Source organism: Oratosquilla oratoria, chromosome 26, assembly GCF_046742065.1.
Source record: "Oratosquilla oratoria isolate Oo_2021 chromosome 26, ASM4674206v1, whole genome shotgun sequence".
Lineage (NCBI taxonomy): Eukaryota > Metazoa > Arthropoda > Malacostraca > Stomatopoda > Squillidae > Oratosquilla > Oratosquilla oratoria.
The window spans coordinates 12,506,052-12,522,409 of NC_134802.1; the positions used below are offsets into that span (position 1 = coordinate 12,506,052).

General features: G+C 39.0%; 1 protein-coding gene across 7 annotated transcripts in view; it reads right to left on the minus strand.

Moving 5' to 3' along the window:
- Nucleotides 1-3,860: 3,860 nt before the first annotated feature.
- The window catches only part of LOC143039384 (glycoprotein 3-alpha-L-fucosyltransferase A-like), a 324,950-nt gene continuing 312,452 nt past the window's right edge, over nt 3,861-16,358 (minus strand). For all 7 annotated transcript variants that reach the window (XM_076209312.1, XM_076209319.1, XM_076209309.1 and 4 more), the window contains one exon: nt 3,861-10,877. In XM_076209312.1, the coding sequence (XP_076065427.1) occupies nt 10,688-10,877 (190 nt within the window). In that variant the 3' untranslated portion in view covers nt 3,861-10,687. The remainder of the gene's footprint in view (nt 10,878-16,358) is intronic.

Sequence of the window (16,358 nt, forward strand, 5' to 3'; positions counted from 1 at the left end):
TCTAATTATTTAGAGAAAACCCCCCCTCTAGATTCAAGTGTTCTCATACGACCTAGGCCCAACGGTTTTTCATCGGCCAAAGTAACAAAGCGGCCTTGTCCATCTCCGCGGCTTCGCGCGAGCACCCCCCCCCTCACCACTGCGCGCTGCCACATGTTGTTTAAGCTAGACAATTAGAGTAATTAGGATCGTATCTTACACGCTCGTGAATAGTGTCTACCCTCAACGAACAATTGGAACTGGGTCATCTTCTACATAAACATTGTTCGTAGTTCCCTTCAAAACTAGTGACGGAGACGTAGAAATATTGGCATCGTTGGATGCTGGCTGGCGGGCTTTTTTGACCTGACATGCCGCGGGACACAGCGCAGTCTTCGTATTAGGGTCAAGCAGGGAGGTCGGGCCGCTCATACGCTCGGAAGTTCAATCGTGCCCTATCCTCCCTCATGTGGCTATCGAGGATTTTCATCCTTAAGTGACGATTGCGTACCACGGGACATCAAACGAGTGATTCCGGGACAAACCCCTCCCGAAACTTATCAGGTGAAGCGCTGTGTGTGACATCCCGACCATCGTGGGGATTTGAATAGTGTCTTGAGGCGTCCAGACTCCAGTGAACACAACAATAGTGTATTAAGGGGTCACGTACGTACCTGTACCCATTTCCTCGGGACCCTCTGACCTGAAGGGAACTGTATAGTGAATACAAGAAACCCCCTACGAGATCAAACCCGCGGCTCCACCACGAGGCTAACCACAAAGATGACCCGGGTTCCCGCCGTGATCAACGACACCGCTATCCTTCAATAGCCAACGCATCCTGCCAGAACGAGGGACTAGCGCCCCGTGGAAGCCATCCCCACACCCAGCAGCGACACTCTAAGGATAATAGCAAGTAACGATGGGTATTTACTAGATAGGACCCTTAGATAGGCCCGCAGGGAGATAGAATAGATAGGATGTATGTGTGAAATCCAGTTAACTGTTATCCCACATTGTTTAATGACGAGTAGCATAATTCTAGTGTCTAATTATAGAATTAATTAATCCATTAAAACTCACAATAGGAGTTCTGGGTTTCATTAGCCTAGGACGGTTCACTTAATGAGTTGCCCCCCCTCCCCCTCTTTGATTTGCCTACACGCTCGCCGTGGAGAGTGCTTGCGTGGTCCCGGTCGGTGATACATATCTCCTGGACCTCGGCTGCCCACTGTAAGCTATCACACCCTCCTTTCATCTCACTTAAGGTACGTATTTCCCACGCCCCTACATCCATCACCTCCTTCCACTGTCCAGGAAATTCGTGTCAAATGGTACATAAAAAAGGAAACATAAACCAAAAAGAGAAGAAAAGAAAAAAAAAAATAACATATACATAGACAATATGATTTCAGGACTAAATGAATTTGTGGCAAGCCCTTCCTTAATTATTATATATATATTTACTGTATATGTATCTCCTTTATTGTATATGTAACACTTCTTTATTACATATTGTAAATGTTTTGTATAAGTATGCCTATGTAGTCATTACATTATATAAGTGCCCTATACACAATTATATAACCAATTATTTATACGTCATTAGGCGTACGCTACAGGCGTATGCGTCTGTGCCAATTGTACATGTCATAGCATTAAGGTATTAAATATATGTTACCCTTAACCATTTTGCATGCATATTCATCATTATATGTAATTGTTCTCTTGTTTCTGTATATTCTTATGTATATACCTAGAGATGTTTGTATTTATTGTTTTGCCTAATATTTTTCCCGCCTGGCAACAATGTATCAGGAAGTAGGGCACGAGCGTGTCTTGATGCCCAGGCTAGGCCTCCTAGCATTCGCTGGTGACAGATTACTTCCTGCCATACTTGTGTGTAGACCTACGCAATAAACTCCTACCAAAAGTACTGTGTGTTTGGCACTTACCACAGTGGTGACCTCCCGGAGTGACAGTGCCCAAGTGACCCTAATACCCAGTGCTCCGTACCTAAGTGATTTAAGGTCATACAGATTACGTGGTTAAGTGCCTATGCGTATTAATAAACTGTGACTCGTCACGCGCATGTAACTACGCATTTACGAACTTCAAAGTGCGCTAGAAATAATCGGAGTGTGCGGCATTGTTAACAGTCCTGATCTACACGCAACACGTATACGACACGGAACACGTATACTGGGGAAACATCCGACACCATGAATCCCCCTTCTCCGCCTACAACCACTGTAGCCACTTCAACGACAGCAGCAGGAAGCACTTCTTCCTTTACGCATTCCACGACTTCGGCCGCCGTCGCTGTTCGACCTCCACCATTCGACGAAGCATCGCCAGCAAGATGGTTTTCGTTGCTAGAGGCGCAATTAGCACTAGCCAACATAACCGTCCCCCAAACGAAGTTCAACCATGCACTTGCGAACTTAACCATCCCAGTGCTCAACCAGCTCAACGACGATGTCGTTACTTCCGGTGACTACGACCGCTTGAAGAAGGCGCTAATCGACGTCCTTACCAGGTCTCCGCCGGAACTCTTCGATGCCTTGGTCCACCAGAACAATATAATTTATAATAAACCAACGAGAACTTTGCACCATAGGGAAGCAACTCGGTGTCGACGATGACTTCATCCGTCTGAAGTTTTTACGTGCAGTGCCAAGTGACATCCGACCACTACTTGTGACACACACCGGTTCCCTAGATGAATTAGCCCGCGTCGCCGATACTCTCATGGCCCATGGCCACGGAAACAAAGGTATAAGTGCGTCATCGGTGAAGAAGCCTGTGCCAAGGGCTCCGTGGAGTGATAGTGTGCCAGTGTTTCGTAGTGGTAACCCCACTACACGTGTTTCAGCATCCACTTCATTTCCACTCGGATTAACTCCGTTCTATGACGGCCAAAGGCCACGAGTGTGCCGTTGCCACCTTTTCTACGGCAACAGTGCTAGAACTTGCAAAAAGTGGTGCATATTGTCCCACACTAGTGCTAACGTGTTGCCTAGCTCGCGCCCCAATTCACGCCCTAACTCACGTCCTTCATCCCCAGGCCCTCAGCTTAACATGTCGGGAAACTTGATGGGCAGTCTGTAGAAGTATCCCTTGCAACCGCAGGACTGCCTCTCGTCATTAGTGCCACTATAGGTTGCAAGAACTATGAATTCCTTATAGATACCGGTTCTTAAGTCTCTCTCATTCCCTACGACCCAAGTTTAACTCCACTGCTCCGTTCCACGGTAGTACAACTTACTACTGCTTACGGTACCCGTATTCGTACGTACGGCGAAGTCGACGTGGAACTTGGGATTCAACGTATCAGACGTTCTTTTCCATGGTCCTTCGTCGTGGCTGATGTCGTCCGCTCAATTCTCGGTACCGACTTTTTAACCCATAACTCACTAGTAGTTAATTGTAGAAAATTGCCTCCTCTTTGATCCGTCCACTGCATGCACCATTCCCCTTAAGGCTTCTCCTCTCCCTATCTCTTCACACGCGGTACATTATGGGGATATCGATTCAAGAGCCATTGCTCTTCTTTCCAAAATTCCCCGTAATTATCACGCCCCGACAACTGTCTGATCCTCCACCAGTAGAAACTACAACCTATCATCATATTGATACAGGTGATTCTTCCCAAGAATTTAAGAACAAACTTGATGCTGAAAGATACAAAGACAGGTCACTACGAGCACAGCTCCCTTCCTGTATGATACAACTAGGTAAAATAGCATTAGGTGCATTATTGTGAACATTTGTGATTCTTTTTCTAAATTTTTTATATCCTCACCTAATCTGAATACTTATGAGTGCTGTCAATTCATACACTATGATCAAGGGAATGTAGGTAAAGGGAAATTATAAACTACAGTCAGTATAGTTTATTATGTACAAATTATACACAAATCCACACAATACCACAGAAAGTCAAAAAAGTTTGATGCTCTTTTAAGCAAAGTATCCTTCCACTTAATTGCATCTCTTATTCAGTTACCACTGAAAACAAATTTAGTCTTAATAACCACTCAGAAAAAATACAAATCTGGTCAGCCAAAGCCAACAGGCCTTGCTGTCACACATCTACTGAATGTCTATGTCATCTACTCAAACTTCAAAAGCATCAAGCTAGGGTACTGCAAAAGAAACCACAAATAATAGGAAATGAAAAAAAGGGCAACATGAAGAAAAATCATATAAAATTGCAGTTTAAATGAAATTTGGATTTTTTTTAAATAGATGATGAAATGATGGGAGGAAGCACCTACATAATGAGTATGGTTTGTTGTATGGCTCTAGGAGAGGCTGATCTGATAAAATGGAGGAGGGTGCCAGGGCAGGAAACAAGTCATAATGCCATTCTAGTTGACAGCCCCCAACTTTATCATGAAACAGACTATATTCCAAATTATGATCTGCCATCTCAGGTGTCAGCTATGACAATTCAGTCTCATACATCCAATGAAATAGCCATGGATATTTTTTCTTTTACTAGTTCATTTAACAGAGGATAACATGAATGGAACTACTCAAAGGATTTGGAGACTAAGGCCTTCATGAGAAAGATTCATCATTATATAGGAACTAGTGCCTGGCTTTGTAAATACAAAGACTAAACTGAGAACCCTTTCCCTTTAACCCCCACAAAACCATGGTGCATTATATAGATTTAGTATATACATTCCTATACAAATGCCTTTATTCCCTTTACAAGGGGAGTAGTCAAGTCAAAGCATAGTTTTTACTCTATGTGTGAGAAAAATATGAAAGGGGGTCACCAGTCTCCTCATTCCACCTCATTTAATCACCTTTAAGGACGCACAGGGGAGTATGGTGGTGGGGTTCTTGTCTACTAAAAGATGCAAGAAATTAAAAGGTGGAGTCATACATGTAGTGAAGGAAATTATTTAAGAAGAATAGCAGAAAGGAAAGAATGCAGAGGTTAAAAGTGATCAGCATATCCCTTGAAGTGGACATTAACTTCTGATCACAAAAGAATAGTGTAGGACTTTGGTCCATAGGGATATCATCTAAAGTCCCTAGATATTCACTGAATAAAACTTATGAAATAATATCCCATACAGTAGGGGGATGAGGGCTGGATTTGTAAGCAAACACCAGCACAATACTATACAGGCAAGACATGGAGTGTGTGTACAAAGTATTGGTCAAGGTCCAACATGTTTAGGGTTCTAACCCTTGTTTGAAAGGAAAATAAATTAAATGAAAAGAGAAAAAAAAAAAAAAATGGTATTTGCCAACATAAAATATATACAGTGCACCATGGTAATGAAGGAGATAATTATTATATTATATATATTTTTTATGAACAGCATGACTCACCATATCTCAAACATATTTGTAGATTCTTTACAACATTACAAAGCAACCTATGCCCCATGAGTAAATCCTTAATCTGCATATCCCTGGAGTATGCTCCTTTCTCATGCTATATTTTCTTCTAAGCAACTGCAAATATACAAAAATAAATACCCTCACAACAATTGCAAAACAACACAACATAAATCATCTTCAAATTTGGTACTCAAAAGTCTGAATACATGATAAGGAAAATAAATTATCCTTATGGTGACTAATGGTGTCATCCATTAGTACCTGAGTTAAAAGAAATGTATAGACAATAGTGGACCTTTGGTTCTTGTAACTGGGATTTTCTCAAACCCTTCATTAATAACTAGACATCTTGCACTTCTGCTGGAAATAAAATAGTTTATCATTCTGATGTTTTTCTCTTCCCTTATAGGTAAAATGACACCTCATTTATTCTATGCTGGTATGCTGGCTTATGTCAGTGTTAAATCAAGATGTCTGGTGCCAAGACTGCTGATCATGATGGAGAGAGTTACTCTGTTCTACAATGAAAACATTCATGTTTACAAGGCACTATCTACTTGACCAAGAATACTTTTTCCCATAAGTATTTCTCAGTGAAAATATATTTTGTTCAGAATAAATCAAACTTGGAAGTGTGCATCTGGGTACAAGATAAATGTCATGGAAATTAGGTATAACAGAAGAAAAAAATTGACCAGTCAAGCCATGCATTTTGTTATTCTATATATATATATTTTTTTTCAAAGTCTAGCAATAGAGTACTGCTTTGTAAAATAAATGGTAGAATGATCTAAACTGTAAGGACCTGAACAACCATGGTGACATAATGCATCTCTGACACAGCCCCACCTTTACTTCAAACCACTCTCTCCATTTCTACTTCTAACACAGGCTGTACTACTCTTGTAAAAACTCTTGACTGTCCTCGACAGCTTTCCTCCAATCCCATATATCTGCAAAACCTCCCACAGTGCCTTCCTTTCTTCCCTGTCATAAGCCTTTTCTAAGTCCATAAAGGCCTAGAAAAACCTCTTTATCTTTTGCTAAAACTTTCTCACATATGTTTTACTACAAAAGTCTGATCCATGCAACCCCTACCTTTCCTACACCCACACTGATCCTCACCAATTACTCCCTCTGTTCTTGTAATCCTCTTAGTTAAAACCTCCTATAAGCCTTCCTAACTAAACTCAACAAACTGATCCCAATAAAACTAATACACTCACATCTGTCCCCTTTTCCCCCTTAAAGCAAAACTATACAAGCACTCCTCCATTCTGGCACTCTATGTTATGTGTTATGTCATCATGTTTGCTCAATGTGTATATGGATGGGGTGGTGCAGGAGGTAAATGCAAGGGTAATGGGCAGGGGATTGAAAATAGAAAAAAAAGTGGGAGATGAGCCAGTTATTTACTGATGACACTGCTTGTAGCAGGGTCAGAGGTGGGATTAGAAAAGTTAACGACAGTTTGGGAGGGTATGCAAAAGGAAAAAGTTGAGGGTAAATGTGGATAAAAGTAAGATGATAAGATGTACAAGGGAGAGGATGGCAGTGAGTTGGAGATAAGGCTGAAAGGAGAGAAACTGGAGGAAGCAGATAGCTTTAGGTATTTGGGATCACATGTGGCAGGAAAGGGAGTGGATATGAAGGTAAACTGAAGAGCGAGAGAACCAAGTAAATGCTTTGGGAGACTAAAAAGTGTAATGAGATATAGGCATTTGGGAATGAATGTAAAGAGGGAATTATATGAAAGGATGATTGTACTGATAGCTATGTAAGGGGCAGAGACTTGGATGTTGTGAGAGGCAGAGGAAAAGTTTGAATATGTTCGAGATGCAATATCTGAGAAGTATGGTAGGGGTTACATGGTTGGATAGAGTGAGAAACAGGGAGGTGAGGAAGAGAGCTGGGGTGGAAAAGATGGCAGATAGGGCTGATGAAAGGATATGGGATGGTTTGAACACATGGAAAGAATGAGTGAACAAATATTAGTATAAAAGGTGTGGAAGGCAGAGGTGGGGGGAGTGAACTTGAGGGGATGACCAAGGATGAAATAGATGGATAGGGTGAAAAGGGCATTGTCTGTTGAGCAGGAAGGGAGAAGGCAGGAAATAGGGGTAAGTAGAGAATGGTGTATAGATGATACTGTGATGCAAGGAAGGGAGGAGTGAGGGTTAGGGAGAGGTTATGTATGAATGATATTTTGATGCAGCCTGAAGGGATTTCTCCCTGTCTTCTATTTTTATGAACGAGGGAACAGAGAGGGTGGGTTGCCAAGTGAAGCAGCCTTGCTTTGGATCTGCTGTGTCCTGCTACACTACTTCTGACCCAGAAGAGTGGGTGGGATACAGGGATGACCTGTCATCCATGAAGAGCTAAGATGAGAGGGGGAAAGGGTGGTGGATGGGAGAGGAGCGGGTTGGAATGAAATGGGTGGGAATGGGTATATTCCTTTTAATTTGGCTACCTCCCTGGTAAGGGGAAAAAAGCCCTTGGTATATAGATAGATAGTAAGGACCCGGAGTCTCCACCAAGATATCTATGCAGTCTGACTGGCTATGGAGTGAGACCCATGATTTTCCTTTAGCAGAATGCTGCAATTTGCCTTCAAGGTGCAAAACCTATTGTTGTCCCATTTAAAGTCGTATACTAACAGCAATGCCCTAAAATAATGTGTATACATTATCTAAATAAAGTTGCCAACATCTATAACATAATTATCACAGCAAAGAAAAGTGGCAACTATCCCTCTAATTAAATTCAACATTTAACCAAATTCAATAAGTGAGGGATATCCAGAAATGTCGCATATACAAGTTGTCTAGAATCCATAAGATGGTCAAACATACTAAACACAACTCTTTTTAGTTCCATAAGTAATATGGTGCAAAGCCTTCATTTCTTTAGATATGGTGTTTATTATGCTGCAACTAGTTCAGCATGGACACTCTTCACATGGAAAAAAACATTTCATCAAACAGTCTCAAAACATTACTTTTTGGAGCTTGTAATGCCATAAATATTTACATCAAAAAAGGTAGTCTCTACAAAAAAGGCTCACAACCACAGTGATGCTTCAGCTCCTGCACATCCACACAACCCTGTGCAGTGCTTTTTTTGGGAGAGGTGTGGACATATAGGGCATTCAGCCACCAAGAAATAAAGATCTTAATAACACTCATAAACCAAGAAAGAAACAATGGGGAAACAAGTAGGAAGATGGGGGAAATATCCATACTGGAGTATAAAGACATCACAGATTTTTTTCTCCATACACATGACTTAAAACTAAATAGCTGTAGCATTCCAGGAGTGATTGAAGGTTATCTTTTGTGATTATACTCTGAGCCAACCACATGGAGTTACAGTGCTGACATATCCGTACAGCCAAATAGTCACCGTTGCCTTGGGTTTTATTGACTGAAGATTTGCAACCCTTCCATGACTGGAAACAGTGCTCAGGACCTCTCATTTACCTCTCTAGGAAGAAACACTATTATATTTATGCCAGGGTTTGATGGGTTTTGAAGATGGGCAACAGGGAAATGACTCTTTTAACCTCTGTCTTGCTGGGCCATTCTTGCACTTTCCCATCGTTGGTCCCGCCAAGTAATTATGGCATATCCAGATACAAATTTGTGAGCTTGCTTACTGAACTTTTAAACAATGTAATGCAACTGAATTACACATGTTGGGAGAGAATAATGTGTGCAGGTGGTCGATGGATGTGATCATGGTATAATTGATAAGCACACCTGGCATGTGGGAGGTGCCGAGTTCAAGCCCAAGGTGGTGTCAGCTTTTCAGTGAAATGTCCCTACTTCTAACATGGTGCAGTGAAAGGACTCCTGTAGTGGTTCACACACCCAAACTGGCACTGGAGAGCAGAGGTTTTAGGGGAATGATGTGGGAATGGTCACCGAAGGTGACTGTGGTGTAATCAGTAAGCATGCCTTTCCAGCAAATGGGAGGTCCTGGGTTCAAGCCCTGGGTGGTGCTAGCTTTTCAGTGAAACCCCCTACCTCTAACATAATGTAAATGAAAGAAAATATGACACTGTATTAGTCTGTGGCACAGCCACATTGCAACACTGGAGTTTGTTTATTAATACAGTATTGTTCCATGTGTTGATATTATTGCACATAATGCAGTTTCCCCTGCCTTCTAAAGTCAGAATCCTGTATACATATGCATTTATCCTTATAATCATCAGAAATAGAGTTCTCTACTGATGTAAGTAGTGAAATGTTTGGGTTACTCTCATTATTAAGAACACATTTTAATAGTTTCTGTGTGGCTACCTCCCTTGTAAGGGAGAAAAAAGCCTTTGGTATATGTATGTGTGGAATGATACATCTGCTAATTTAGTAACTGGAAACAAGCCATAATTTTTTTTCACATGCATCAGGGTTGAAGATATGAAACACCTATTCATTTGTCCCTACAACCATCAGAAACACAGAGTTCTCTATTGATGTAAGTAGTAAAATGTTTGGGTTGTTCTCATTATTAAGAACACATTTTAATAGTTTCTATGTCTGGAATGATACGTCTGCTAATTTAGTAAATGGAAACAAGCCATAACTTTTTTCACATGCATCTGGGTTGAAGAAATGAAACATGAATCTGAATGCCTCTCCTTCATTCACATGAAATTCATCTGTCATCTAAATCCTCGAAAGACTTTCCTACTCTTACTGTTTGGTAAAGATTCTTAATTTCTCAAGTACAAGTATATTCCGCTCATCTTCCATATTCATTCAACTTTTACACCAAATGGAGAAACTCATTCTTGCCTTCATTGAAAAGTTAGAAAATTAACACACTCAAACTATATATTTAAAATACCTACTTTTGACATCTTTGGCTAGAATATTAATTACTATCAACTTGTGGGTACTGTGGTGTCACAAGTAAAATACATCACTTGCTTATCAGCAAAACAGGACTGGAAATTATTTTCATGTGTTTATGTAGTAAACATGATTATCTGTTTTGTGCCTTAAGTATGATGAATTGTTTTTGTTAAGTTGCACAAATAATTAATGACTGGCCATACTGGTGATTTTCAGTAGTTAGAGTTTTGAACAATTGATGTCACATTGAACTGGCCCAAATCAATGTACTGAAATGCCACTCTGGTTGAGTGAGAGGAGCCAATCCAATTATGGCATCATCCAAACCTTCTAAACTTCTTCACACATTACTGGACAAAAACAGCATTCCTGATTAATGGATGGTTACATATGGAAACTCAAAATTATCACCATTGCTTGCATTTGTAAATGACTGGCATGTGCTGGAAGATATGAAGTGCCAAGACCATAATGTAGTTTTATTAGGGCTTCTTGCCATCCACTTCAGTCTTCAATTTGTCAAACTTTCTCCAGGACCCATTGATGCAGGTACCAGTCCCTCGCCACCACAGATTAATGTCCTCGTAGTGTTGCTGGTGGCTCTCGTCATGGGCTAGGGCACACAGCCGGCACAGGAAATATGTGTTAACGAACTCCCCCGTGCCTTTCCACCTGTAAACATGATTTCATGGTTAGCTTACACTTGCAATAACATATGTAGCATACTGAACCTCTTAAATTTTAATTAATTTCATTCTGTCCAGCAAGCTTCAGTGACTGAAAAACTGTACATAAAGGTAAATGAGTGTATCATATATATATTCTAGTAGAAGTACTTGCTACATCCTCATACATTATTTTGTACAATAGAGGTTGGAATAATATTTTCCATATCCATTATATCCAAAACAAATCATTCCATGTTCAGTGGCATCTACAACTTGATAATGAGGTTGGAAAGGGCAGCAAGTAGTTTCTCATAAGTATTCAGAGGGGGGACCCCCATCCCCCTACATAAATTCTTTGTACTGCTAGGTATGTGTATGCTGTAGTTACATGATTTTAGATGACTCCCCATGATGGTGTTTCTTAACCTTTTCTGACCTCAGCCTCTCTTATAGGTTTAGGTAGGCCAGCAGCCCATAGCATGTGGTTACAGGGTCACTACATTAGTACAAGGAAGAGATTTTTCATGCACCCCTAAAATTTATTTCAACACATACAGGTATATGGGTAAAATTAATGTAGAAAGATCCAATTTTAGGAGTCACTGAAATGAGAAATACCTCCCCACAGTCCAATGATTGGCCAGGTTATTCTTCCACTATTACCAAAGTGAATGTTACATTGTGCAGAGCCTTTCATGCTGCCATTACTCTTTGGGCAGGCACAAAGAGTGCCAATTTGCTCCTGCCAATTGTTTTATTATGTGGCGAGAGAAGCATGTCAGCATTTTAATTTTTCTAATACACACAATGCTCTGAAAATGTATTTCAACCCATGATGTATTAAAAACAACTTTCTAGAGGTCCAGGAATACATCAAAAACAATGATCTGGATAGATCAGGAATAATCCAAGCTTAGCAGGTCAAAACCTCAAAAATTCTCCCCATCACGTAGTGTCCTTTTATACACACACACACACACACTTTTGTTGGATGGACGGCGAAGATTAGAGTTCTGAAGAAAAAGTGAAATTTTCGTGGACCTCAGTGCAAAGGAAGTACCTACTGTATTTACAGGGAAGGGGATAACTCGTGGTGTTGTGGGAAAGTGAGGAAAAAGGAGAAGGGGAGGGATTACTGAGGGAAATGGAAGGAAATGAGGCAGGGGAGGACTTGGTCCAAGAGGCCAGACGTCTTGTAAACAAACGAAGGACCGATGATTCTGGTGATGGGATTAACAAAATTGTAAAGATTAGAAATATAGATAAGAGCAGCACAATGGAAGGTGAGGATAATAATTTCCAGGGATTTAATGAGGGTGGGGGGGATACCAACCTCCCCCGATTGACAAGACTAGAGGAGAAACTTGATAAGATGATCAAACATTGGGAAGACAGGTTCGGTAACGTAACCAACATTGCGCAGAGAGTTGAAAAGTTGGAAGAACTAGAGAAGGCGAACAAAAATTTAACTAATGAAATAGAAGAATTAAAAAGAAAGTTAAAAGAAGTAAAAGAGGAGAATGAAGAATTAAAGAGGAATAATAAAGACAATAAAGAGGCCATAGAAAAAGAAGCACAGGGTTGGGAAAAAATCCAGGAAAACAGTAAAGTTGCATTTACTGACATAATTAAACAGCAAATGAAAGAACAAACTGAAGACTCAGTTATCAAAGTAATGAGATAGAAGGAGAATATAGTAAGAGACTTAGCAGATAAAAAGAAATGTATAATTATATTGGGAATGGAAGAGAAATATAACCTAGATAGAACTTCAGGAATCAGTGAGGAAAAAGAAAAAGTAAGCAGCTTACTAGGATTAGTTCAGGAAGATGAACCTGAAATAATGAAACAAATTGAAGAGATGTTTAGGCTCGGAAAATATAGTACAGATAAGACCAGACCAATTAAGATTAAATTCAGGTCACAAACAACAACAGAGAATATCTTGGCAAAAACAGGGAAGCTAGCAGCAAGTGAACAATATAAAAAGGTATGGATAAAAAGAGAAATGAATAAAGAGGAAAGAGAGGAAGAAAAAATGAAAAGGAAAGAAGCTAAAGAAAAAAAACGAGACCAGAACGGAGTCAGAAAAAGAAGAATTCTACTGGAGAGTAGTGAATATGAAATTGAGGAAATGGACCATAACAGAGAGAAACAAAAAAGAAACAGAGAATACAATGGAAATAACAGAAAGTTAAGAGTGTCCTACACAAATATAGATGGATTAATAACAGGACTGAATGAACTGAACAAGTATCTGAAGGAAAAATAACCGGACATAATGGGAATTGTAGAGACAAAATTAAAAGGTCCACTACCACCCAACAGCATAGGACACAATGCATATAATTATTGGATTAGAAACAGAGAGATAAAACAAGGGGGTGGAGTTATGTTCCTGACTAAGAAGGATATAAACGTGAAGAGTGTCACATATGGAAAGAATAGAGTAGAGATGATTATGATAGAAGTAAAAGACAGAGATAAGAAGAGCAGAAAGTTTGTAATAAACTACGTGCCCCCAAAGCAGCCTCGTGGGAAGAGAGTGAACATAAAAGTATGTTAGAGGACACAAGAATAACATTAAACAAGATAATGGAAGATGGAGGAAGAATAGTTATGATGGGCGACTTTAATTGCAAAGAAATCTGATGGGAAGAGATTACCGTAAAGGGTGGAGAAGGCTCATGGGGAAATGTTCTACTTGAGATAATTATTGACCACACAATTACACAATGGATTCAGAAGAACCATCAAGACTAGACCTAATAATCACATCAGAACCTGAAATAGTGGAAAAGATAGAATACATGAAAAGAAATGAACAATATAGAAAAGGAAGATTGATGTATGAAAAAAACAAATTTTGATAAAATAAGAGAATTCTTTCAAAATGAAAACTGGGAAAGAATACACAAAGAAGATACAACAGTAGAAGAGAAATGGAATATTTTGACAAAAATTTATAAAAAAGGAGTGGAAAAGTATGTCCCAAGATAAAAACAAGAAAAAGAATATGTGAAGTGCTGGTACAACAAAAGTTGTAGGGAGTTAAAAGACAAAAAGAGACAAAGCTTGGACCAAATGGAAGAAAGACAAAAGACCTAAAAAAATGGAAAATATATACTTGTTATAGAAATGAATATGTACAAGCGTGCAGAGAGGAAAAGAGAAAATATGAAAAAGATGTCATAGAAAAATGTAAAGATCAACCAAAACTATTCTACAGATTTGTAAACAACAAACTGAAAAACAAACAAGATTTGGAGAAATTAAGACAAGGAGGAGTTGAATACACAGACGAAATAGAAATGGCGGAAATTATGAACAGGCATTTTAAATCAGTGTTTACAAGGGAGAATATACAACCGGAAGAGATCGAATGGAAGGAGAAAGTCCCCCCTATGAAAGAAATAGAAGTAACGAAGAATGAAATAATGAAACACTTGAGTAATCTTTATGTTAGAAAATCGCATGGACCAGATGAAATAGCAAACTGGATTTTGAAAGAATGCAGAAATTAACTGGCAGACAAAATACATAGCATAATAAATAGTTCCTTGAAAGAAGGAAAAGTTCCAGAAGATTGGAAAAAAGCAAATATAGTACCTATATATAAAGGAAGAAATAAAGAAGACCCTACCAACTATAGACCAGTCTCTCTAACAAGTACAATAGCAAAAATTTGTGAAAGAATGATCAAAAGTAAATGGGTAAAATATTTAGAAAAAAAAAAAAAAAAACAGAAAAAAAACGTGCTAAATCCAAGGCAATTTGGATTCAGACAAGGACGATCATGCGTCACTAATTTAATATGTTTCTATTTAAGGCTAATAGATATAATACAAGAAAGAGATGATGGGCTGATTGTGCATTTCTAGACCTAGAAAAAGCTTTTGACAAAGTACCACATAAGAAGTTGCTAAGAAAATAGAAACTGAAGGAGGAATACAGGGCAAACTGCTTAAATGGATGGAAGCCTTTTTGCAAGAAAGAAAAATGAGAGTAGTGATAAGAGACAAACACTCAAATTAGGATGACGTAATAAGCGGTGTTCCACAAGGAACAGTTCTGGCCCCAATAATGTTTGCTATATATATTAATGATATGGATGAAGAAATTGAAAGTTATATGAGCTTTGCAGATGATGCAAAACCATTAAAACAAGTGAACATGGAAGAAGATTGTGAGTCACTATAGATTGATCTAAATAAAGTATGGGAATGGAGTAGGAAGTGGGAGATGAAGTTCAACACTAAAAAGTGTAGTATAATGCAATTTGGAAAAAGCAAAAACAGAATAACAGGATCATATAAATTGGGAGAAGAAGGAATAAAAAAAGTAGAAAATGAGAAGGACCTGGGAGTCATTGTTATGAACAATATGTCACATGAGAAACATATAAATAAGATTTTTGGAGAAACTTATAATTTAATAAGAACAATGAAAGTGGCATTTACATACCTGGATGAAGAAATGGTGAAGAAAATTCTAATCACTCTGATAAGACCAAGATTGGAATATGCAGCAACGATGTGGTCACCAAGTACAAAAAAATGTATAAAAAAAACTTGAAAGAATACAAAGAGCAATTACAAAATTGGCACCAACACTCTCAAAACTATCATACGAAGAGAGACTAGCAAAACTTGAACTACAGACACTAGAGCAAAGAAGAGAGAGAGGAGATTTGATAGCTATTTACAGAATCAAGAAAGGCATAGAAATTATTGATAGAGAGAATCTGATCAAATGGGATGATAGAAATACAAGAGGACACAGAAAGAAAATCAAGAAAGACAGCTATAGGAGAGATCTGAAAAAGAACGGGTCCATGACTTTTCGTCGCCGTCTTTTCGTCGCCGGACTTTTCGTCGCCGACGTTTCGTCGCCGGACATTTCGTCGCCGCGACTTTTCGTCGCCGGACGTTTCGTCGCCGCGACATTTCGTCCCCGCGACTTTTCGTCGCCGGTCTTTTCGTCGCCCCAAGCATAAATTGTATGCAAAGATTGACAATATTTGAAATATAAAATAATTGAAATATAAAATTGGAAATATATGATTTAATGCCAAATTCAATATACTTCTTCTGATTGATCTTGATGTGATTATTGGTAGTAGCGTCTGTCCAGTCACTTTTTTTCTAGTAATAATCACATAATCCTATTATTTATTATTATTACATTGGTCACCTAATATTATTGATAGTGAAAATTTTTACGGAATTATAAGACTATCAATGATTAACTAGTTGTTAAATTTGTAATTTGTAATTCGTCGCCGGACTTTTCGTCGCCCCAAGCATAAATTGTATGCAAAGATTGACAATATTTATATCTACGAGCGGCTGGACGAGAGGATTATGAACATTGTAGAGGACTATGAAAACCGTGACATACTGGATTATCTGAGAGGTATCTCACACAACATCGTGCCTTACTAAAGAACTTTACATTTCAATATATATGGACTATTTACTAATAA